This window comes from Dipodomys spectabilis, unplaced genomic scaffold (genome assembly GCF_019054845.1).
Source record: "Dipodomys spectabilis isolate Male_0828 unplaced genomic scaffold, ASM1905484v1 ptg000018l, whole genome shotgun sequence".
Lineage (NCBI taxonomy): Eukaryota > Metazoa > Chordata > Mammalia > Rodentia > Heteromyidae > Dipodomys > Dipodomys spectabilis.
The window spans coordinates 7,184,457-7,208,631 of record NW_024870695.1 but is presented as its reverse complement, the minus strand read 5'-3'; the positions used below and the strand labels follow the sequence as shown (position 1 = coordinate 7,208,631).

The 24,175-nt window shown below is 35.4% G+C and overlaps 1 protein-coding gene across 5 annotated transcripts in view; it reads right to left on the bottom strand.

The window, feature by feature from the left end:
• Tanc2 (tetratricopeptide repeat, ankyrin repeat and coiled-coil containing 2) overlaps positions 1-24,175 on the bottom strand; it is a 280,297-nt gene that overhangs the window by 229,497 nt on the left and 26,625 nt on the right. For all 5 annotated transcript variants that reach the window (XM_042673733.1, XM_042673734.1, XM_042673735.1 and 2 more), the window contains exon 2: positions 13,077-13,166. In XM_042673733.1, the coding sequence (XP_042529667.1) occupies positions 13,077-13,143 (67 nt within the window). In that variant the 5' untranslated portion in view covers positions 13,144-13,166. The remainder of the gene's footprint in view (positions 1-13,076; positions 13,167-24,175) is intronic.

The window sequence follows — 24,175 nt, the reverse complement described above, 5'->3', positions numbered from 1 at the left end:
TATACTGTCTACAACATGGCTGTTCTTATAAATGTTTTGCTTTCATAAAAGAGATAATCATTTAAATCATGACTATGTGTAATGCGAACTCACTGCATTACAGTCATCAATAAAATATGAAGTGTCAACTCCAGTGTTCATTCTACTGATTTTTCCATATCTCAGCAGAGAATGCTTTCTGTTATTACAAAATGAACAATGTAAGGAAAGAAACATTGGCAGGAACTGCGACAAATATTCAACAGAGAAATTTAAATGCTTACTTTAAAAATCTAATATTAATTAGAAAAAACCTTTATGAACAATATCTCTATCAATATATATACACACTACATACATTTAGTAGAAATAAGTCTGTTTATAAGCTACCATACATGCATTTACTGTTACAATGCCATATTCCTGAACCCCTATATAGAGAGGGCATGCAGATTTCAAAACAGTTTCATTCTTAAATAGCCATAATCAAATAATAAAACAGCTAAGGATGTATGACATACTGAACCAAACTATGCTTAAGCCTTTAGTCTTATTAAAACAATTTTCTCTCATTCAGTGTAGCAAACCCACCTCTGAATCATATTGACGGCTATTTTATTCCCAAGCCCTGAACGTGCTGCACCATTTTGTTTGTCTTCTGGACAGTGAAGAAATCGGCAGAACAGCAGTGAAGGAGTGTACTGGAGTCAGCAGAGTCAGTGCCAGCCTCCTACTGCAGTCTGTATATCGAACGCACTCAAACCCACAGGTGCCTACGTAAAATCCTCCAGCTGCAGCCTGCAACTTAATGTTTCCTTCAGCAGTAAATGTGCATGCTACTTTCACTTTGCTTTAACCCAATAAATAGACAGAATGTACCACAGTCACCTTTAAATTTTTATTTTTGCACAAAATAGTTAAGTCATTATCTATATTGAACATTCAAAAATGAATAACTTTTAAATCATGAAGATCAGAGAGATAATCACCAAAAGAGAATAGATTTCTAATATTTCTTAATTTCCAAACTGATACATTGTTTCAGGGAAAATTATTAAAAGCTAACACATATGTCTCCCACCTTAAGAGCTAGCTTATAAAAGCAATTTTTCACATATTGTAAGTATATAATATGCAAACATATAAACAGGACTGCTCCTATCCATACCTTTTCATAAACATAATTTATAAGAAACATATCTGTTTAAAGATGAAGTGAATCTAACTAAACCAATAAATGGCAAATGAATCAAGAAACAGACTCAAATCATTTGCTATAAATTTCAAAGGCATACAGTTTTATGCTACCAGGATTATAACAATTTAAAACTATAGGAAAGCTTAAAACCAAATACAGCTTACCTTTACCCCTTTAAACAAATAAAGGAGCAAAAGAGATTAAACTTCAAGCTACTTTCCCAAGGTCATATAGCTATTCAATAGCAGAACCTGCTCTTCTAAATACAGCTTTTAATAAATCACTAGTAAGTACTGAAACTCACCCATGTGTAAACAGTAACCTAAATATTCCTGACTACTAAACAAATTAAACTGTGGCAAAAAAGAAAAACATCTTTATGAAAAAACCAATGTCCAAATCCAAATGGTTCCACAGCAGAATTCAATCATTTACAGAAATAGCATCAATTCTACAAAAATTCTTCAGATGATAAAAGAGGAAACACACTCAATTCATTTTATGAGAATTATTCAGAAAACAGATAAAAATATTAAAAATAGACCAATATTCATTATGACTATAGAAACAAAAACTGAACAAAATATTAGCAAGTAAACACCAGAAACGCATTTTAAGTAGAACACACAATGAATTTAGGGTTTATCCTCCAAATGCTAGGCTAGTTCAGTATTTTTAAATCAATAGATTTCATAATGGGTTGAAGAACAATCACACAACTATATAATGGTGCAGAAAGGCTTTATCAAAATTTAATATATGAAAAAAAAACTACAAAAAATCTAAGACTAGAGGAAAATTTATATAACTTTTTAAAGCACATCTACTAAACAAACAAACCTACAGTTAATATGATACTTAATGGTAGAAGACTAAATGTTTCCCTCAACTGAAATCAAAGACAAGGCAAGAATACCAATTCTTAACATTCACACTAGAAATACTAGCTAGGGCCATAGATGAGAAAAAGAATAAAGGGCATGCATACTAGAAAGAAAGAAGTAAAATTCTTCCTATTCTCAGAAGACACTGGACACTAGAAAAATTTCAAGAAATCTAGTTTTTTTTAAAAAAGCAGAAGGATCAATTTTGGTACCCTGGGTATTGTACATTTATCTGAACTAGGGACGGGAAGGTGAACAACAAAAGGGTGAGACAAAGGCAAAGGGGGAACCAATGCAACAGCGATACTCACAAGACAATATGTTGGAAATGATCTGTACAATTTGGTGGGGGGGCAGGGGGACTGAGAGAGAAGGAAAAAGAGGGAGAAAAATGAGGGAGGGGGTACCAAGTTAGACAAGACATGTACTCACTACCTTACTTATGTAAGTGTAACCCCTCTGTACACCAACTTGACAATAAAATTAAATTTTTTGAAAAGCAGAAGTACACACACACACACACACACACACACACGCACACACACACACACACACACACGCACACACACGCACACACACACACACAAAACCTTCGAAGTAGAATAAGTGAATTTAGTGAGACAGGACAAAATCTGGAGACAAAAATAAATTATTCTTATATACCTATACATATATATGTTTTACATATGAGCAAAGAACAACTAGAAAAATGGTATATTTTGAATATGCAATATCTCTATTTTGAATGCTTGGTCCCCAGCAGGTGGCACTATATTGAAAGGTTGTAAAAACTTTGGGAAGTGGGATCTGACTACAGGAAGAGTCAGTGGGGCAGGTCATTTAGGATATCTTATCCATGGACCTTTCCTGCTTTGCTCTCTGCTTCCTGTACACCATAATGTGAGTTGCTCTGACACGTCCTTTCTGCCATGATGAACCCTCTGAAACCACGAGCCAAAATAAATCTTCCTGCTAAGCTGTTCTCTCAGCTACTCTGTCACAGAATAAGAAAAGTAGGAAGAAAAATTTAAATACAATATCAGAGAAGTGGGAGGAGGGGGGAAAGGGAAGAAGGCAGATGATGATGGGTGGGTAAGGAAAATGAGGAAGTGGAAGACATGGTGATAGATGATGATGATGATGATACTTAATTTTAAGTCTAATAAAATATATACTAAATTTGTATGCTTAAAATTACAAAATGCCAATGAAAGACATTCAATAAGACCTAAGTAAATAGAAAGACACATCATATTCAGGGACTAGAAAGACCACAAGGCAAATTTTATTTCTAGCTTAACCGATCTATTGATTTAATGTAATTCCAATAAAATTCTCAAAAGTATTTAAAGATATAGATGAACTGATTCTAAAACTTATAATAGAAGGGCAAGTGACTTACAATAGCTAAACAATTTTGAAAAAGAAACAAGTTGTAAGTATCACACTATCCTATATTAAGACTTAAAGCTATAGTAATCAACATAGTACAGTATCAATGAAAGAACAGAAACAAGTAAGTCAACAAAACACAAAACAGACAGGGCTTAATTGATTTTAACAATGGTCCAAAAGTGACACAAAATAAAAAGGATCATATTTTCACTGTGGTGTAAGAAATAGTTGTATATACATATACAAAAATTAATTAATTAACCATAATCTTATATTTAAATAACTCAAATTGCTTCAGAGATCTAAATTTAAAGCTATAAAAATTTGGAAAAGAGCATAAGAGAAATATTCACATACTGAATTTAGGCAGATTGGAAGCTTATTTCTTTATTTGTGTGTGTGTGTGTGTTTTACTTTGTTTTGGTTTGGATTAAGATTTTCAGGTGCCAGAGATTGAACCCAGGGCCCTACACACTTTACCACTGAGCTATATCTCCAGCCCTAAAAGAATGAACCATTTAAAAAGTGATAAATTGGGCTGGGAAGTTGGCTCAGTGGTAGAGTGCTTGCCTCACATGCATGAGGCTCTGGGTTCGATTCCTCAGCACCACATAAACAGAAAAACAGCCAGAAGTAGCGCTGTGATTCAAGTGGTAGGATGCTAGCCTTGAGCTGAAGAGCTAAGGGACTGCGCCCATGCCCAGAGTTCGGCCCCCACGACTGACAAAAAAAAAAAGAAAGTGATAAATTTACTAAACACTCTTAACAGCATAAGCAAAACACATATACAATGGGCCTGTATCTAACATATACAATAAACTCTCAAAATGTAATAGTAAATTTGTATGCTGTTTTTATTTTGCTTTGTCCTACAAATAGAAGGTGCAATATGCTGCCTTTAAAAATTGATATTTACATACAAAACTAACTATAATTTCTATAAGGCTAATCATGTAATCATGGCAGTGTAATATTAGTGAAAAAGTAGAAACATATGGATAATATAGAAAGCAAAAATTGTAAAGTAATACCAGAGGAGAGGAGGAAGAAAAAGAGAAGAGGGTGTACTTAAATCCGAGGACATAATTTAAAAATGGGCAGAAGATCTGAAAGGATACAGGCAAATAAGCACATGAAAAGATGTTTATTAGCCAGTAGAAAAAGGAAATTAAAGTCACAATGAGATACCACCACACATTTAACAGGATGGCTAAAAAAAGCCGTTTTTAACTGACAATATTAAATGCTACAATGGATAAGAAAGAATGGGAACTCTTAAATATTGCTGGTGTCAATGGAAATGATATAACTACTCTAGAAAAGTTGCTTCTTATAAATGTAAACATATGCCTATTATATTACTCAATCATCCCACTTCTAGACACTGACCTCAGGGACACAAAAAGTTATGCTCACATAAAAATGTGTCTGAATTTTTATGTGGTACTATTCATAATCACCAAGCAAAGGAAATAACCCAAATATTTCCCAATTAATAAATGAATAAACACCATATATCCAATGGTGAGCCATTTTAACCAATTATTAAATCCAACAATGTGTTCAAGGGAACCTCCAATTCATAACTAATAGGTCAGAAGTACTGGGAGGTGGGGGAGGTCCAAACTTGACATTCATTTCTGAAGTGGAAAGCAGTCTTGTGGGATCAGCACTTAATTTATGGAGTCTGCACTAAATGTAGGTAGTATCAGACTGAATTGTCCAATATTCAGTTGGTATCCATAGAGTTAGAGAATTACTTAATGTAAGGGTATATTTGGTGTCAGAAATCTGAGTTTTTCTTTTAGTAACTTGACCTAGAGCACTGCTATATCCCTAATAGTCCTTATTGTATATAACAAATAGCAAGCACTGGGTAAATATTTTTGTAGAGTGAATGCAGACCATTTCCTTTCCTTCATTTTACCCATACCAAGTCCGGCTTTGTTCTCATCATCCCCACTGTCACCCTCTTAGTTCAGACTGTCATCATCTCTTACCTGAGTGCTACTGCAATAGCTCTAGAAGGTGACAGATATTAGTCTGCCTACCTACCATCACAAGTTTCCCTTTCTGAGAACTGGTCTATACCAACACTCACACCACCTACCAATTTCCTTCCTTCCTCCATCATAACTGATTTTCAATGGATCAAGTACAGAAGAAGAATTCAAGGGAAGATGTTCATGAACCTTACCCAAACCCTAATCCAAAGTGCAACAGCTTGACAAAAGGTGGATACCAGCCAGGCACTGGTAGCTCGTGCCTATGATCCTAGCAACTCAGGAAACTGAGATCTGAAGACTGCAATGCAAAGCCAACCTGGCCAATAATCCACCAAAAGGCCAGAAGTGTAGAGTACTAGCCTTGAGAAAAAAAAAAAAGCAGAGACATGCCCAGGTTCTGATGCCAGCCTCAGGAAGAGCATGCATGCATGCATACCCGTGTGCGCGCGCGCACACACACACACACACACACACACACACACACACACACACACACACACACACACACACACACACACACACACTGGTGGATGCCAGATTTAAGTTAGGCCAGAGTTAACATCCATAGGCGTATGTAATTGAGTTCATAAGCTCCTCTGGGTTCCTTAACTGTAAGGTATTTTTAAAAATCACATGTTGGTGCTTATGTCATACTATCTAAATGGATAGCATGGGAAACTAATGTGCAAGGTCAGAAAAAATGAAATAAAACATGCAGAAAGAGGCTAATAAAAGAAATGGCAGACAGTCAGAGTGCCAAACTAGTTATATATAGATTTATCAAGCTCTCTCACAACTTTATGTCATTTATACTTGGTAGCACCCTTTGCCTGAAACTTCTATGCATTGCTATCATGGGTTAACTACTCTGAAGACACAATGATAGTCATTACTTCCTCCAAGAATTGTTGTATTCCTTCCAGTATGAGATGGAATATTTCTTCTACATTCCAGAAGTACCTTGTGTAGAACTTTATCATAATACTCTCACACTATATTTTAATAGTATTAGTTTACTGATGGCATATAATATAATCTGTTAGAGATGATGCCTTTTATTTCAAAGTAAACTCTGTTCTCAGTACTTTGTCTGATCCATAGACCATGTAATCGAGGATGCAAAAATGATAACAGCAAGGAAGAAGAGAGGAAAGAAGTATCTAGATAGTATCTTAGTCTTGGAGTATAAAATGATTGAAAGATTAACAAAAATAAGTTTAAGAAGGAGCATGGTGGTGTCCCCCTAAATTAGGAGGACAGGTGAGAGGCCAGAGGATGACCTTACCTGAAAAATAAGCTGCAGAAAAAAAGGACTAGAAGTATGGCTCAAGTAGTGGAGCACTTGTCTAGCAAGTACAGCACTATAAATTTACACTCCAGTGCTGATTTTAAAAAACAACTTAAATATTTTTAAATGACCTTGATTTACTAGAATTCTGGTCATTAGTTTTCAAGAGAACAAAGTAGAATGATAAACACAGTATTCTGGGTAAGGAAATGATTTCACTGGCTGACTATTATATTAATAACACTAGAAGTGACAGATAAGGTATAATTTTTTTAATAAAAAAAACTACAGCCAAGCATTATGTGGAAGTATTTCTTTTCTTTTCCTTCAATATGATCTTTCTCCTGTTGAACATTCCCAAGCCAAGTCTTCTAATATCTGAAAAACCTGGCCTTTTAGCGGTACCAAATGAACCAAAAAGATTCATGTTCCTTAAAAAAAATCCCCAAAAGAAAAATTAAGTAGGGCAAGTCTCCCACCCATTTCTATTCCAGACTACTGAGGAATTCTCCCGGTCAAACACAAATCAATGGTCTATCTTCTGAAATGATTGGGTGGTTGGTTTTCCAGGCAAGGCCAAGCATACCAAAATCCTATGGTTTTGAGGCTCACTCCTTAACTTTGCAGGTCAGAAATCAAGTATTTTAAGATCATCTAAGTGGAAAGACTAAGAAAGATTGATTTACACTACAACTTTACATACCTATAATCTTCCTACTAAAGTATTAATATTGGCTCGGTGCCAGTGGCTCATGCCCGTAATTCTAGCTATTCAGGAGGTTAAGATCTTAGGATCAAGGTTTGAATCCAGCATGAGCAGAAAAATCTGTAAGACTTTTATTTCCAATTAGCCACCAAAAAGCCAGAAGCAAAGCTGTGGCTCAACTGGTAGAACATTAGCTTTGGGCAAAAACAGTGCCCATACCCAGAGTTCAGCCCCAGGACAGGCAAACACACATATTAAAAACAAAATTAATATTAATATCATTATTAAACCCCTTTGTACAATCAGTGCTATAATTTATGCTAATTTTTGGTTCCAATACTAAGGCTTGAACTAAAGGTCTCTTGTTCTTGCTTAATTAGTTTTTTTGCAAAAAAGCTGGAGCTCTACCATTTGAGCCACACCTCGACTTTCAGCTTTTTATGGTTGAATTGGACTTAAGAGTCTCTTGGATTTGTCTTCCCTGGCCAACTTACAACTTTGATTTTCAGATCTAAGCTTTGTGAGTAGTGAGAATTACAGGCATGAGTCAAAGTGCCAGCTAACAAACTTAAAGAGGCCTCGTCTTTCTTATATTTAAGCAAATGTTAATTTATTCTTCTAATTTTTGATTTAGGTAAAAATGTCAGACTCTCACTGTGTATCTACTCGCAGCTTTCATGCTAACACAACCCTGACTTCATTTTAGGTACTTGCTTTTAGGGAAGCTAATTCTCTTCCTAGGGTAAGAAGAGACACCTGATCAGCAAATGAGTATTAATAAAATTTGCAGTTAAATTAATAAGTTGAAGAAAGTTTACAATTTGGCCAAGGGGATAAGAATAGGAGAGAATGTCTTTCAGTTCTTTTCTTTAATCTTAAAATGGTAACAAGGAAAATAACAGTTGTTCTACTAGTCTTGGAACAATACAATTTGCGATATAAAACTTGAAGGTAGTACAGTCTTTGTGCAGCTACCTAAGAACAATCTAAGAATAATAATCAATGTTCTGAAAATAGAAATACAAAGAGGGAAAGAAACTGGGTTTTTGATGCTACTGCTAAGCTTCAGAATTAATTTGTCTGTGATATTTCTACTTCTTTTAGAGGCTGCTTTTGTTGAAAAACATGAACTCCTTACTTGGGCTCATGATTTAACTGAAAGTAGAAGAGCAGTGTGGCATCCTTGTCCTCATTTTTGTCTCTGTTCTTGTTCTAAGCCATTCACTTTGGAATCCAGGAAAGATACTACTAATTAATAACAAATGCCTTCATAAGGATGGAGGAAACTGTCCTCAACAGCAAAATTCCTCTTCAGTAAAGACTATAAGACAGGCAACAATGACTTGTTTATCCTGACCAAAACTGCTCGTCTCAAGTTATAACAGAGAAAACAACGCTAAGACCAGTCCATAATGATCAACTAGGCCATACTTTACCAGAATTGTTTAATAATTATGCATACTAATAGGTAGCAGCTAGCCACAAATGATGGGGATATGCACAGAAAACCTAAAATGGAAAATACTACAAAGTCTCCAGTCCTTACAGAGAAAAACATTAGGTAACTGAGAGACATATGGTGACCATCGGAAGAACAGATCACAAGTTCTTTGAGACAGAATATTGTAATTAAACTTTTCAACTTAAAAGTGATATGGCTCACCTAGTTCATGGGATGTAACAAGATGGTTTTTTTTTTTTAGGTACCCGACACATCTAAGGATTAATGACAGATTCATTTTATACTAAGGTAAATCAATGAATAGTTCCTAAAACGGTGTTTGATGTACCTATGCAGGCCAGTAAACCCATCAAATATAATTCAGCAAACCCCCAACCCTGGGACACTGACTGTCTCATGTGCTGGTCCTGGGGAGGGACTTAGCTCTCCAAGTCCTTTATACTTCAATAAAAACTTATGCCAGGGTAAAAATAATTATCAATATTATTATTATATAAATAAAAAATCTGGCTGTGTCCTTTTTTTTTTTTTACATAACCAAGTGGTGGGCTAGATTGGTCCTATGGCAATGGTATTACAACTTCTGGTACGGAAGGAAAAGGAAATAAAATTTTGTTAGATCTCACTATTCATTCCACAAGACTTGATAAACCAGTGGCCATCATATGGGAGATTGCAAGCTTGTCTGTGAAGTTGAGTAAAATCTCCATAGTCAGATGGTGTTTGGATACTGAAGTCTTGCTAAAGGAAGAGGCCTGACATTACATATAGAAGATCTCCCTCTACACACTATCCAACCCCATCATTCATCAATTCCCAAATCATCAGCTCTTCATCATGGCTGCCTCATACAGAAAATGCTTTTCCTGAGGGAGTCAAGCTAAACAGGATACATTGTATCAAGTGTGGAAATGTCACAATGAAACCCTCTCCTTGCAAAACTAATGCATGCTATTAAATAATTCTTTGTCTTTAGGGATAAAAATACTATTTCAGCCTCCATAGTTCTTTTAAAAACAATATCTGATATTTAAAAACTGAGACACAGAAATATGTGACACATAAGTTAAATGTAATCTATAATCAAACAGTAAAGTAAGACAAGACATGTACAAATAACAGAAATAAAGGATTTAGCAGAAAACATGAAGTATTAAACTATCATTATTACTTATTATGAATAAGAGATAAGAATTAAGATACAAAAATGAGAAAAGCAAATTTTAACAAAGAATTGGATTTTGTTTTTAAAACAAAATGGATATTCTAGAATTAAAACCCACTGTTCAAAATTAAAAATTCATTGACTGGACTTAGAAGCTGACTAGAAACAGCAGAACTAAATGTCAATAAACTTGAAGACAAACCAATTTACATTATCAAAAGAAAAAAATCATAAGAAGAGAGAGCAATAACAAAGGGTATCATCAGGTAATCTAACATACAGACTAAAGCCTCCCAAAAAGGTTAAAAAAAAAGGGCTAAATTAACACAAAACAAAACACAGCTGAAGAAGAGAGTAACACAGACTCAAAAGCACACCAAACCCCAAACAAGATAACAGAAAAAAATCAAATAAGAATATCATAGTCAAATGATAAAGGCAGGCCTTTAATAGTCCAGGAAAGAACAATAAGAATTGGGTAGCATCTCTTCAGAAACAATAAAGTACAAGGACAATAGAAAAGCATTTTATAAATGCTCAAAGTAAAGTAACTGCCAACCTAGTTTTATACCCGAGAAAAATAACCTTCAAAAATAAAGGCATGAATAATGAAAGGGATATTAACCAAGATGCACTGTACTCATAAACTGACATGCTGAATAGTAATCCCTTCATACAAATACTTAAGAAAATAACAATTTAATTTTCTTTAATGAAGGCAAATAAAGACATTTTGACAAAGCAAAAACAAATTGCCATAAAATGACTTCTCACTTTAAAAAATTCTAAAGGTTTCTTCAGACTAAAGCAAAGTAATTCCACCAAGATAAAAAAATAAGAGATACTAGAAGAAATGTAATTCAGTGAAAAATAAGTAGATAAATCTAGTAGTTGACTACATAAATGAAAATGCCTCATGGAGAGCTGGCTTGGTACTCTACAGCATTCAAGATGCAGAGAAACTAATATTGTGAGTCCAAGAACAGAATTGGCTTGTACTACATAATGATATCCTGTCTGAAACTTTAAAAACACAAAAAAAAGAAAGGAAGAAAAAAAGAGAAGAAATGTGGGATTTAAAATAAGTAACAAGAACCTAAAGATAAGAATCAAACCTTTGATAAGAATCAAAGAAGACTAAAGTACCAATTACATAATATCAAATTTTACCAAATTAAAGACTGATATTTTCATCTTTAGGTAACCACTTAAAAACTACAAGAGTATTATTTACAATTAATGAAATAAAATAAACAGAACACAAAAATGGTTTATATTTAAAACCAAATATGTCCCTGAATAAATACCAATCAATCCATCATTAATGCCTTCCTTAAGAGGGAAAAAATTGAATAAAAATTAAAGAAAAATCCCACTCTTATTAACTGTGTAATTATATGTCACAATAATAATAATGTGACATAGCCAGAAAATACATTTGATCTCTGTTCTATTTCTTGCCACACAGCTCTAAAACTTTGAAATTCCCAAAGTGAGAAGTTTTGATTTTTTTTTCTGATATGCTAACAAGATGACTGGAGGGAGACTATTGGGCAGCCTTAAACTGAGGCCTTGTTGTTGGGGGGCGGGGGGGGGGGGGGGTTGGGGAGGAGGAGACAATATGAGTAGAGTTACAACTTTTAACTTTAGGCTTTGACCTCTGGACAGAGGGATTAGTTGAATCAATCATCTGTAAAGCATGAATACTACAAAAATAAAATAAAATAAATGCTGAGGGTTGGAGGGTTTCTTGGCTGAGAAACACAGAGGTTTTGAAAGAACAGCACAGTAAAAAAGGACATGGAAGCTCGGTGGTTCTCCATACTTTTCTCTACCCATGTCTTTCAGCAGGCTGTTCTTGAGTTGTATTCTTTTCTAATAAACCAGTAATCTTCTAAGTAACTTGGTTTCCTGAGTTCTGTGAGCCATTGTAGAAAATAATTAAGCTCATGGAAGGGTCATGGGAACCTCTAATTTGCAGCCAAATCAGGATGAAGTTGTTGGTAACCTGGGGACCCATTTGCAACTGACATCTAACGTATAGGACAGAGCCTGTCAGCTTACTCCAGGTCTCTAGAGAAGTAGAGTTAGAACTGAATTGAACTGAATTATAAAACATCCAGTCAGTATCTGCCAGAAAACTGAATAGTTATGTGTGTGTGTGGGGGGGGGGGGGGGGAGGGGGTGTAGAATGCATATCTGGACATCAGAGTATTGACAGTAGATGGGAAAGAAATTCTCCTTTAATTCTTATAGAGAATCTTTTTCTTCATAGTAAGAATAATCAGAAAATCATAAACTGCTTAAAAGTTTTAAGTACACTTTTAAATACCTAAATGTCAAGAGGAAGTTACAATGGAAAATTTTAAAACATTTTAAAATAGATGATAATGGGATAATATTAATGTAAATTTAAAAACTGAAAAAATTTAGGAAGTCAAAAAACTTCTAAAGAATCCAGTAAGTCTACCACCCCTTAACACCAAAATTTTCTTCTTCATTTCTCTTCAATATTCTTTTCCAAAAGTTTTGTTTCATTTATCTTAAAAGATTTATTTGCCCTCTTGTTCTTTAAAAACAAAAACTTTGTATATTCTAATTTAATACTTTTATTAATATAGAACATGAATGTTACTTTTGATATAAATTAATAAAACATTCTATTTTTAAAGTTTTCCTCCCCACAGAATCTAGAACTGCAATAGTTTTCCATATTAACAAAAAAATTAATTTAGGTCTAGACAGATGTACAAAAACATTATTCTTGTATCTATAAGTATTTTCCTTCACAATATTTTCCTTTACTTGTAGTAAGTGTTTAAGTATGGCTACTATTTTTAATAGAGTATAACAGCCTGTAGAAATATTAAACTTTTTTCTCCAAGCTTAAAATACCATTTAAATAATAAACATGCTATATCATTAATTCAGATCTCTAGAACAGTCTATATTTCTAAAATATTTCACAGAATAAATGTCAGATAGTCACTTACCACTTGATCTGTTTTTACGACTTGATTTACCACCAGTAAGAAGCATCTTGAGACTATTCCGAAACATGGTTGTGCTCTTCTAGTATAAAACTATAAAAGAAAATATAGAAAAATGTTTATGAAGACTTGATTTTCTATTCAAAGTACTTCTAGTGATTTAATTCATACAAATAACTCTTTAAATATATAGTAAAAAATATGACTATATGGTCAACAAATACTATTAAAAGTGGAACAAAGGGTGAACAAATGCAGCAGTGATACTCACTAGAAAGTATGTTGAAAATGAACTGTACAACTTAGAATGGGAAGGTTAGGAGGGGAAAACTGGGAGAAAACAAGGGAAGAGGTGACACTGCTCAAAAATAACTGTACTTATTACCTGACTATGTAACCGTAACCCCTTAGTATATCACCTTTACAATAAAACAAATAATAATAAAGAAATATTTAAATAGTCCCACAGAAGTAATAATATAGCTAGGTGTAGTAGCATACATTTATAGCCCCAGCTACTTGGGAGACTGAGGCAGGAAGATTGCTTGAGCCTAGAAGACCCAATATATGACTGACTGACTGACTGAATGAATGAATAAGAGACAAAGAATACTATGGTAGTAACCTATGAAATAAAAGTAGCACTAAAGATACACGCAAATTGTACAAGTCTTTTTGTCGAAAATGAACTTTACAATTTTGGTGGGGGGGAGGATTGGGTGGGAGGACGGGGGAAGGATGGGAAAGGATGGGAAGGGGAAACAAAGGAGGAGGCTACAATGCTTGATAAGAAATGTACTCATTATCTTGCCCATGTAATTGTAACCCCTCTGTGCAGTATTTTCACAATAAAAAAAAGAAAAAAAAGGTACAAATATAAAACATAAATTACAGAGTTACCAATATAGTCTTTCAATTGACTCTCCAATTCTGGGACAATTTTCCCACATATCTCCCTTTCTCCCTTTCTCCCTCTTTCCCTCTCCCTCCCTCTCTCTCTCCTTCTCTCCTCCTCCTTCCTTGACTCTCTCTTCCTGCATCCTCTCTCCGCCCTCTTCTTTCTCACACAGGTTTTCCTTCCCTCTACTGAACAACCATAAAAATAAATAATGCCCATTTCTACATTCTTAGTTATCTACATGGCTCAATTTTTACGCCTATATCCTTGTTCTTCTTCATAGCAAAAGTTCCCCAAAATATTATAGTACAGTTTGTCCAGTAGCAAGCATATCCAAAGAAATGAGCAAACATAAAGTGAAACATAAGGTCAACAGATAATATCCAAATCAAAGAACAGAGAAATAAGCATTGAAAAATATGAAGAGCATTGATAGTACATGGAACCCACTTAAAAGCTTTAACATACACATATTTGAGAAAATTAGAGAGAGTGAGAAAATTTGAAGTGATCAGAACCAAGATAGGCTTTTTTTTTGTTTGTTTGTTAATCACAGCTGCTATTCTACCCACTTCAGCCACCCTTCCTGACTAGCTTTTTTCTGGTTAATTGGAAGTAAGAGTCTCACAGATATCTGGCAAACAAAGACCAACTAAAAGAATACCAACATAGTGGTATCAGCTAATTAATGCCTTAATGAGCATTATGAAAAATAGAGAGGTTGCAGGTGGAGCTCCCCCAAGGAGTAGACCAGGCAAAGCCCTGGGGTCAACATTGTAATTCTAAATTTGAATGCTCAAACTAGCAAAGTTACATCAAAGTAAAAAAGATTAAATAGCTGGGCACTGGTAGCTCAAACCTGTAATCCTACTCAAGAGGCTGAGATCTTAGGATCAAGGTTTGAAGCCAACCAGGGCAAGATTTGTGAGACTCTAATCTCCAATTAGCCACCAAAAAGCTGGAAGTAGAGTTCTGGCTCAAGTCGTAGAGTGCTAGCCTTGAGCAAAAAGCTCAGGGACAGTGGCCAGGCCTGAGTTCAAGCCCTAGAACCAGAACACACACACACACACACACACACACACACACACACGCGCGCGCGCGCGCACAAACGCACACACATATGCATGCACATACACACAATGTGCAAGCTTAAATATATAAAGTCAAAAGGTGAAAATACTAAAAGGTTACAGACAAACCAATAACCATACAAAAGACTAACATGTTTGTCAAAAGGTGCAAGGTCAACTAGGAAAAAATTACTAAGATATAGAGTATTTGAACATAATTAACCAACCATATTACAGGCACAGGCGCGCACACACACACACACACACACACAATACTCTTAAATAACAGCAGACTGCATAAAAATATACTTAAAACACATATGTAAATATAAAGCAAATCTGAACACATTTCAAAGAATTGATGCCTTTCCCAACTATAGTGCAACCAAGCTAGAATTGGTTTTTTTTTTTATCTAGAAAATCTCCTATGGATTGACAATTAGTTACATACTTCTTAATAAGCATAAGTTGAAAAGCAAATGAATCACAATGGAACTATTTAAATATTTCCTATATATGGCTTGTGAAAACAGAATAGAACTAAAACAATTATTGTAAAGAAATTTATACTTTAAATGTATGAATTAGAAGTAAAGGATGATACTAGTATATAAGCCTCCATCTCAAAAGTTTAAAAGTAAGTAGAAAATAAAAAGACCCAAGGAAATAAAACAGTAAGAGCAGAAAAATAGAATACAAACGAAAATCATAAAAGTAAACTACTAAACTCTCAGCATATAGCTCAAGGGGAAAAAAAATCATTCAGCACTAGTAGTTGACATCTGTAATGTTAGCTACTTAGAAGGCTGAAATCTCATGACCACAGTTGGAAGCCTTAAGTCTTATCTAATTAACTAGCAAAATGTTGAAACTGGAGACATGGCCTAAGTGGTAGAACACCATCATGAGTGAAAAGGCCCAGCGAGAATGCAAGGCCTTGAGTTCAAGCTCCAGTTGCGACACACACAGGAGGGAAGAGAGGAGAAAGGAAAGAGGGGAGAAGGGAAAAAGGAGAGGGGAGAGGAGGAGAGACACAGAGAGACAGAAAGACAGAGACAGAAAGAGAGACAGAGACAGAGAGTAGAGACAGAGAGGGAGAAAGAGGGAGAGTGAGAGAGAGAGCGAGAGAGAAAGAGCAACAGAGAGAAGAGGAAGCAGCAACAACAAAAATGCCATTAAAAAAAAAACAACAATAGGCCGGGTGCTGGTAGCTCACGCTTGTAATCCTAGCTACTCAGGAGGCTGAGACTTGAGGATCACAGTTCAAAGCCAGCCCGGGCAGGAAAGTGCGTGAGACTCTTATCTCCAATAAACCACTAGAAAACCGGAAGTGGCACTGTGGCTCAAGCTGTAGAGTGCTCACCTTGAGCTGAAGAGCTGAGGGATAACGCCCAGGCCCAGAGTTCAAGCCCCACAACCAACAACAACAACAACAAAAAGTTGGGTGCCAGTGGTGCATTCTTGTAATTCTAGCTATTCAGATGGCTGAGATAGAAGGATCAAGATTCTAAGCTAGTCCTAGCAGACAAACCCAAGAGACTCTTATTTCTAATTAACCACCAAAAAGCTGGGAGTGGATCTCTGGCTCAAGTGGTAGAGTGCTAGCTTTGAGCAAAGAATCTCTAGGGACAGTACTCAGGCCCCAAGTTCAAGCCAAGGATTGGCACCAGAAAACAAACAACCTCAAAGACTGACCAGGACTGAGATAGGACTGAGAACAACTAAATATCTAATACATTATTTGGAGAATAAAAAAATGGTACAATTATGTTCTAGAGAAAAGTCCAGCAGTTTATTAAAAGCTAAACAATGTTTATGTAACATAAGACTCCATTCCTATATTTGTAATCCCAGGAAAATTAAAACAGGTGATAATAAAAAGACTAGTACAATTATTTATCAGTTTTGTTCAGTATATAATAGCCAGTAAGTAGCCTAGGTACCCATCAACAGAAGAATGAATAATCTGTGGGATATTCATGCTCAAGTAGTAGAAAAAACTTAGAAATAAAAAGATATGAGTTATCATGTATTCAACAACATCAATAAATTTCAAAAAATATGCTGACTAAAAAAATACTCCTTAAATAAAAGTGTATGCATTGAGTTATTCCATTTATACCAAGTTCAAGAATAAAGTAATTTAGGGAATGGAAGCATAGCTCAGCCTGCCTAGCATGCATAAAGGTCTGAGTATAAAACTCAGTACCAAGGGGGGAGGGGAATGGGAGGAGGAGGAGGAGGACAAAGAGGAGGAGGAGGAAAAGGAAAAAATAATTTATAGTAGAAGTATTAGAATAATAATGGTCACTTAGGGATGGATAAAAAGATTCATTAAGAGAGGACACTCAGAAACTTCCTAGGATGGTGATAATATTTTCTATATTGATAAAATTTAAGATACACAAGTTACATATTTGTCAAAATTTTCTAAATGTTTTCATCAGATTCTACATGATATTTTATGTAAAGTTAACCTTAAAAGAACAAAGTGGACAATATTGAACTCCATTTAATGATGATATTAATGCTTAAATATTTAGGGAAAGCATCCCTATTTTAAAGTTATTTTAAAATGCATCCAAAAATAATGTAGAAGGAGGGAGGCACAAGAAAAAAGATATGTGATAAAATTAATTCAGGCAAAATGTTGACAGTATAAATTATTGGTGATATATGTATAAAATTATTAAATATTTAAATAACTGAGCTACTGCTCTCCACTTCCAAGTATTGGCCTTAATAAACTGGAATCACGTTGCCCAAGAAGTTTCATGTCTTACTACCTCAATCACAGAGAGGCTCTCGGCTAGTTACTTATTAGTTTACAGATATAAAAGGCTAGTTTCCTTAATTCAAGAAGGGAACAACTTTGTGGTATATTTTATGCACCAAATCCATTCTTCCTTATGTTTTATTTTCCTTCAAAAACTCATCTCTAAAAATATACACTTGTTCATGTCAGTTCCCTCACTAACTATAAACTGGAAGAGGGTACGGGATGGTGTTAATTCACTGTTATATATCTGTAATTGGAGGATAAGTACTGTTACATAGGAGGTGCTAAAAAGTCTACCTATAGCAGGGTGCTGGTGGCTCATGCCTGCAATCCTAGTTACTCAGGAGGCTGAGATCTGAAGATCGTGGTTCAAAGCCAGCCTGGGCAGGAAAGTCCATGAGACTCTTACCTCCAATAAACACTCAGAAAACTGGAAGTGGCGCTGTGGCTCAAGTGGTAGAGTGTTAACCTTGAGCTGAAGAGCTGAGGGACAGCGCCCAGGCCCAGAGTTGAAGCCCCAAGACCAAACAAATAAATAAAGTATATCTATATATTTTAATTGATTAATTATATTTCATTTGTTTATGTCATTTTCTACATTAAACCCTTGTAGAGAAACCTTGTCTTAGTTATCTTTTTATTCTTAATGACTAAAACATGCTGAGCTCTCAATATTTCTTAAATAAACAAATAATAAATAATTGGGCATTGAGCAGAGATTTCATTCATTAGAATATTAACCTAGTAAGGCTAGTGGTGTGGCTCAGTGGTAGAATAGAGGGCAAAGCCCTGAGTTTAACCTCAGCACAGCAGAAGATGAAAAAGAATTTTAACATAATAAAATGATAACATATATACATACATATACACATACATACATATATTTACATATTTGGGATTTGAGCTCAAGGCTTCGTGCTTGCTGGGCACCATACCCCCAAGCCTAACCTAATAAAATTAAAGGACAAGTAAATTTGTTTACATGATCTACAAGTAAATGGACAAGAAAAGGTTTTAAATTAAAAGAATGGACAATATAACTGATTATGAAGTAGGAATGTATTTTTTAGGGAAAGGCATGAAAAAACTAAGGGACAGAACCTAACCTTGAGTTCAAGCCTCAGTACTAGAAACAACAACAACAAAAAGCAATGCACCCAATGATGAAAAGTATGGAGTCCCTGACTTACCACTTACAAGTTGCATGATATTGGGCAAGCTACTTAAATTCTCTATATCTTATAGATATTGTTAAGGTTTGGATCTGAAATGTCCTAAAAAGGCTTAAGAAAGATGACACTATTAGAAGGCAGCAGAAACTTTGGGAAATGTGGCTTAGTTGGAGGAAGTTAGGTCAAAATGGCTGTGCCCTTAAAAAGGACATTGAGACCTCAGTTCCTTCCTCTTTTTGCTTCCACTACGATGCCGTGCCTTGCCACAGGCCCAAAGCAATGGGGCTAAGCAACCAGATTGAAATCACTGAAGCCATGAGCCAAAATAAAATGTTCCTCCTTTTAAGTTATTTATATCAGATACTTGATCAAGGATGGAAATAACTGCCACACATGGAAAGCTAACAGTCGTGAAATTAAATATGTAACATTTAGAGACTAGCATGGTATTTGACATCTACCAAAAGAAACAAATTCTGGTTTTTTTAGGAGGCTTATGTCTTCCAAGACAATTAACCAATACCAAAAACACAGACTTTTATCACCATGGTAATTGTTTATAAAAAAAAATGTAAGGAAGCCAGGTTCCAGTGGCTCATGCCTGTAATACTCACTACTCAGAAAGCTAAGATCTGAGGATTGTGATTCAAAGCTAGCTTAGGCAGGAAAGTCTATGAGATTCTTATATCCAATTAATCAGCAGAAAGATGACCAAGAAGAGATGTGGCTCAAGGGCTGGGAAAGTGGCTCAGTGGTAGAGCGCTTGCCTTGCATGCATGAGACCCTGTGTTCAATTTCTCAGCACCACATAAGCAAAAAGAAAAAAAGCAGGAAGTGGCTCTGTGGCTCAAGTGGTAGAGTGCTAGCCTTGAGCAAAAGAGCTGAGGGACAGCGCCCAGGCCCAGAGTTCAGGCCCCACGACCAGAGTTCAGGCCCCACGACCAGACCCCCTCCCCCCCACTCCACCCCCCCACCCCCTACCTTTGAGCAAAAAAAACTAAGGGACAACGCCCAGGCCCTGTCCTAGGGCTTGGACAAACCCACATACAGGCACTAAAAAAAAAATTGTGGAATTTTTTCCAAAGGAACCCTTACAAACACGTTAATTTCTTTTTTTTTTTAAACCCATACATGCCCTTACCAATGTTAAATTGAATATCACAAAGCAACAATAACCTCTAAATTCCATAACTATTAGTGACAGCGCATAATCAAAAGGCTCCATCTCTAACCCACTGAGGCTTAACATTCCATCCATAAACCACTACAAGTAGAGACCATTTGAGTTCCGTAGATATATCTATCAAAGCTCTGACATCTTAAAACTTGAGACTGCACACAAATGAGGATGGACTATATTGGTATACAATGCTAAGATATGCAATGTCACACAGCATTAAATGGGAGAAAGTAAATATAACTTTCAATAAGAGCCTCCAAGGTAAAGTTCTTTATTCAGAATAATAAAAAATTATCTATTAGTGAAAAATTTATATAAAGTCCTACAGTTACCTAGCTACAAACTATTTCAGAAGGACTCCCAAATAATACAGAGGAATACTTTCCAGCTTATAATGTACAACTGAATCAGAACTGTCGGAGGAAAGGGAAGATATCCTCACCATCAACCCTGATACCATTAGATTAGTCAACAGTACTCTCAAATGGAGGCAGAAAACTATTTCATTCTCTGTCCATGTTTAGCAATATATATCACAAATCTCCCAAGTGAGAGGGGCACAATGATCACCCAGAAAAGACACATGATGCCTTAGGACAGAATCCTTTAGTTCATTCTCAAATAAAAGTGAAATACTTTCCACTAGCATACATGAATGTGATGAGTTCCTTTACTATAGGCTTTAATGTAGAAGCCTTGTGGATTTTGCCTACTATATAGTCAGGACAAAAATACAAGAATGATATACTCCAAAGTGATGGAGAAATGGTATTGAGGAATTATAGTGGAAAGGAAAGGGAGGAAATGTATCTTAGTCTAGTAGAACTAAGTGTCAGAATGGTAATGCTTCCGTTAGACTAGGAAATTCAATCCAAATTCTGATATGTCATAAATTGAGGATGTCTACAAAAAACTTTCTGGGTAGCATGACAATGCTTCAAAGTGACAGTAGGATATATGGATATACCCTACTAACTTACTCTGCTGACTTAAGGGGGAAGTAAAGTCCTCCCTTTCTCAGAGTAATAGTTTTCAAATAAGAAGAGTATGGCAGGATTGTGTCTTCTTACCCATAGTTGTCCACTAACTGCTTCAAGCTCTTTAGTTTACTCAAAAACTGAGTCTTTGGTTTACTCAAAATACTTTAATTGATTTTGTGTATTAAAATATGCTTAGGAATATGGACAAACAGAGGGAGGGGAAGGGAGGAGAGGGAAGGGAGAAAGAAAGGGAGAAATGGAGGAAAAGAAGGAGGAAGTAAAAGAGGAAGGGAGAGAAGGGAAGGAAGGAAGGAAGGAAGGAAAGAGGGGAGTGGAGGGGGAGAGGAGGAGAGGAGAGGAGAAGAGAGGAGAGGAGAGAAAGGAAGGGAAGGAGGGAGGAAGATATCAAAGAAGAAGAGAGGGAGGGCCAAGTGTGGTGGCTCATGCTTATAATCCCAGTTACTTGGGAGACAGAGATGAGGAGGATCACATTTGAGGCCAGCCCAAGCTAAAAGTTAACAAGAATTCATATCAATCAGTAAGCTAGACGGGTGGTATAGGCCTATCATCCTGGCTAGGGAAGAGGCATAGGGGGATCACAGTACAGCCAGCCCAGGCAAAAACACAATGCCTTTTTTGAAAAATAATTAAAACAAAGATGGCTGAGCGATGGCTCAGATGGTAGAGTACTTGCTTAGCAAGTATAAATTCAAACCACAATACTACCTTCTACACACACAAAAAAAAAAAATGGAAGGAGGCAAAAGACAATTAAGAACCAACAGAGGGTCTATTAAGGTGAATAGTTAATTTTGGCACATGAAATACTATAACTATGGAATATGATACTTTAAAAAATATATGGTACATCTATTTATTTTTAAAAAGCTCTCAAGTTTTATTGTTCAGTGAAAAAAGTTGGTTATATCCACTATATAATTTTATTACAATTTTTAAAAATACGTGTTTAAGAAGATATATCTATTTAGAACTGAGGAATAGACTTGTGATAGAATACAAAAACAAACTGCAGAATTTCTTTTTCTTTTTCTTTTTTTTGTCAGTCATGGGGCTTGAACTCTGGGCCTGAGCACTGTCCCTCAGCAATTCAGCTCAAGGCTAGCACTCTACCACTTGAGCTACAGTGCCACTTCCAGTTTTCTGGTGGTTTATTAGAGATAAGAGTTTCACAGACTTTCCTGTTCAGGATGGCTTTGAACTGCGATGCTCATATCTCAGCCTCCTGAGTAGCTAAGATTACAGGCATGAGCCACCAGCTCCCAGCCAAACTGCACAATTTCTACAGGAGATGAAAGTAGAACTGAAAAGGAGATATGAGTAAACTTATTAAATATAAATTTTACTTCTGTAATTTAAAAACTCTCAAGTATTTATAATAAATTTTTATTTAAATGATTCAGTGTGACACATACTACACCGTATCTACCCAAATATTTTCATCATGTCTAAAGTAATATTCAGTATAGATTTATTAAGTCAGTATAAATTTTCTGTGAATTGCAACAAAGCAGATAAAAATCTCAGAAAATGAAGAGTGAAAGAACCCTCTTAAATCCTTGGCTTTCAAGTTGACTACCTTATCAGTCTACAGTGTCCCAGTATACCCAGTAGCACATAGTCAAATGTCCAAATTCATCTTTGAAAAAGCTTTATTTTTTGGCTTATTTCCATTCACTCATTTCCTAATGAAATATTTTAATGTTATACTAAAACCTTTTGTCCCCAGTTGTTACAAGTCAAATGAAAAGAGGCACATTTCCACAACAGTCACCATTACATCCTGCATCATGTGCTTCCCTTTGGTTTCTCTAAGTCATATAATGAACAGGTCCAGCATGCCTCTGAAGTTGTCATTAAACTTCTGTTAGAGAAGTCCAGGCACTATGTGTTAACAGAAATAACATCAAAACCAACCAAACACATAAAAACAAGAAAAAAAATATTTTAGTATCATATATTAGCTAAAATTCCTTAAAGACTATATTCCTGGGATTAGCAATGCTTCTCTAGGGTATGTTACATCACAGATAATATCATTGCCTCAATTCTTTTTCTATCATTAACCTAAAATAAATGAAATGTCTTCTGATCTTCTATTTAGTTGGTGCTTATTAAAATCAAACTAAGTATAAGTCCTTGCACAGGTACTACAGGGTAATTTTTTTAAGGTTAATAAGCAGCTCCTGGCAAAAGTGCCAAAAGTAGTATCTAGTTTGGTGATGAGAATTAAGAAGAAATGAACTCAAGCACAATTCACAACAGAAAATGCTAAAAATCATAAGAGAAATTCTAAGTGTAATGAGAGTTTAACCAAAGGGTGAGATTATTTAGAGGTTTTAGAAAACAAATGTTAAGTGCCTACTATATGCTTTTGTATAAGGAAAACAATTCCTAACACAATTCCTGAACTAAAGGGATGTTTACACAAAAACATCTGGCTCCTTTTCACCATCCTGCAGTATCCTTGCTTCCTTCTAAGCTGATGCTCAGCTTCTGGGCTGTGCTAAATAACTGAAGCCAGTGCTGGTTTTGTCTACTAAAAGAAGTTGCAAAGCTGTAGTGAATTTGTAAATTAAGGGTATCCAAATTATACTCAGTGAAAATCTTATTAATTATGCCTGAATTCTATAGCCCTAACTGCACACAATTAAAAAAATGTTCCCAAGAGTAGTAGAAGGGGTAGGATTAATTGAAACATATTGTAAACATGTGTAGAAATATAACAGTGAAATCCCCCTCTATATAACTAATGCAACCTAATTTTTAAAAAATATCCCAGATATTTGAATCCTCTCTTATAAAAAAACTATTATCTTCACTAAGCAAAAATATCTTTAGTGAATCAAAGATTGTAGCAAGTAGACACTTGCTTCTAAATGCCGATAAACAAGTTTAAAACCAGCATTACATTTAAAGTATTCCATTTACTATTTGTACAAATATTTAAATCATACTCCTAAGTGGAAAAATAAGGAAATTATATAATGAAATTGAGGAGTATG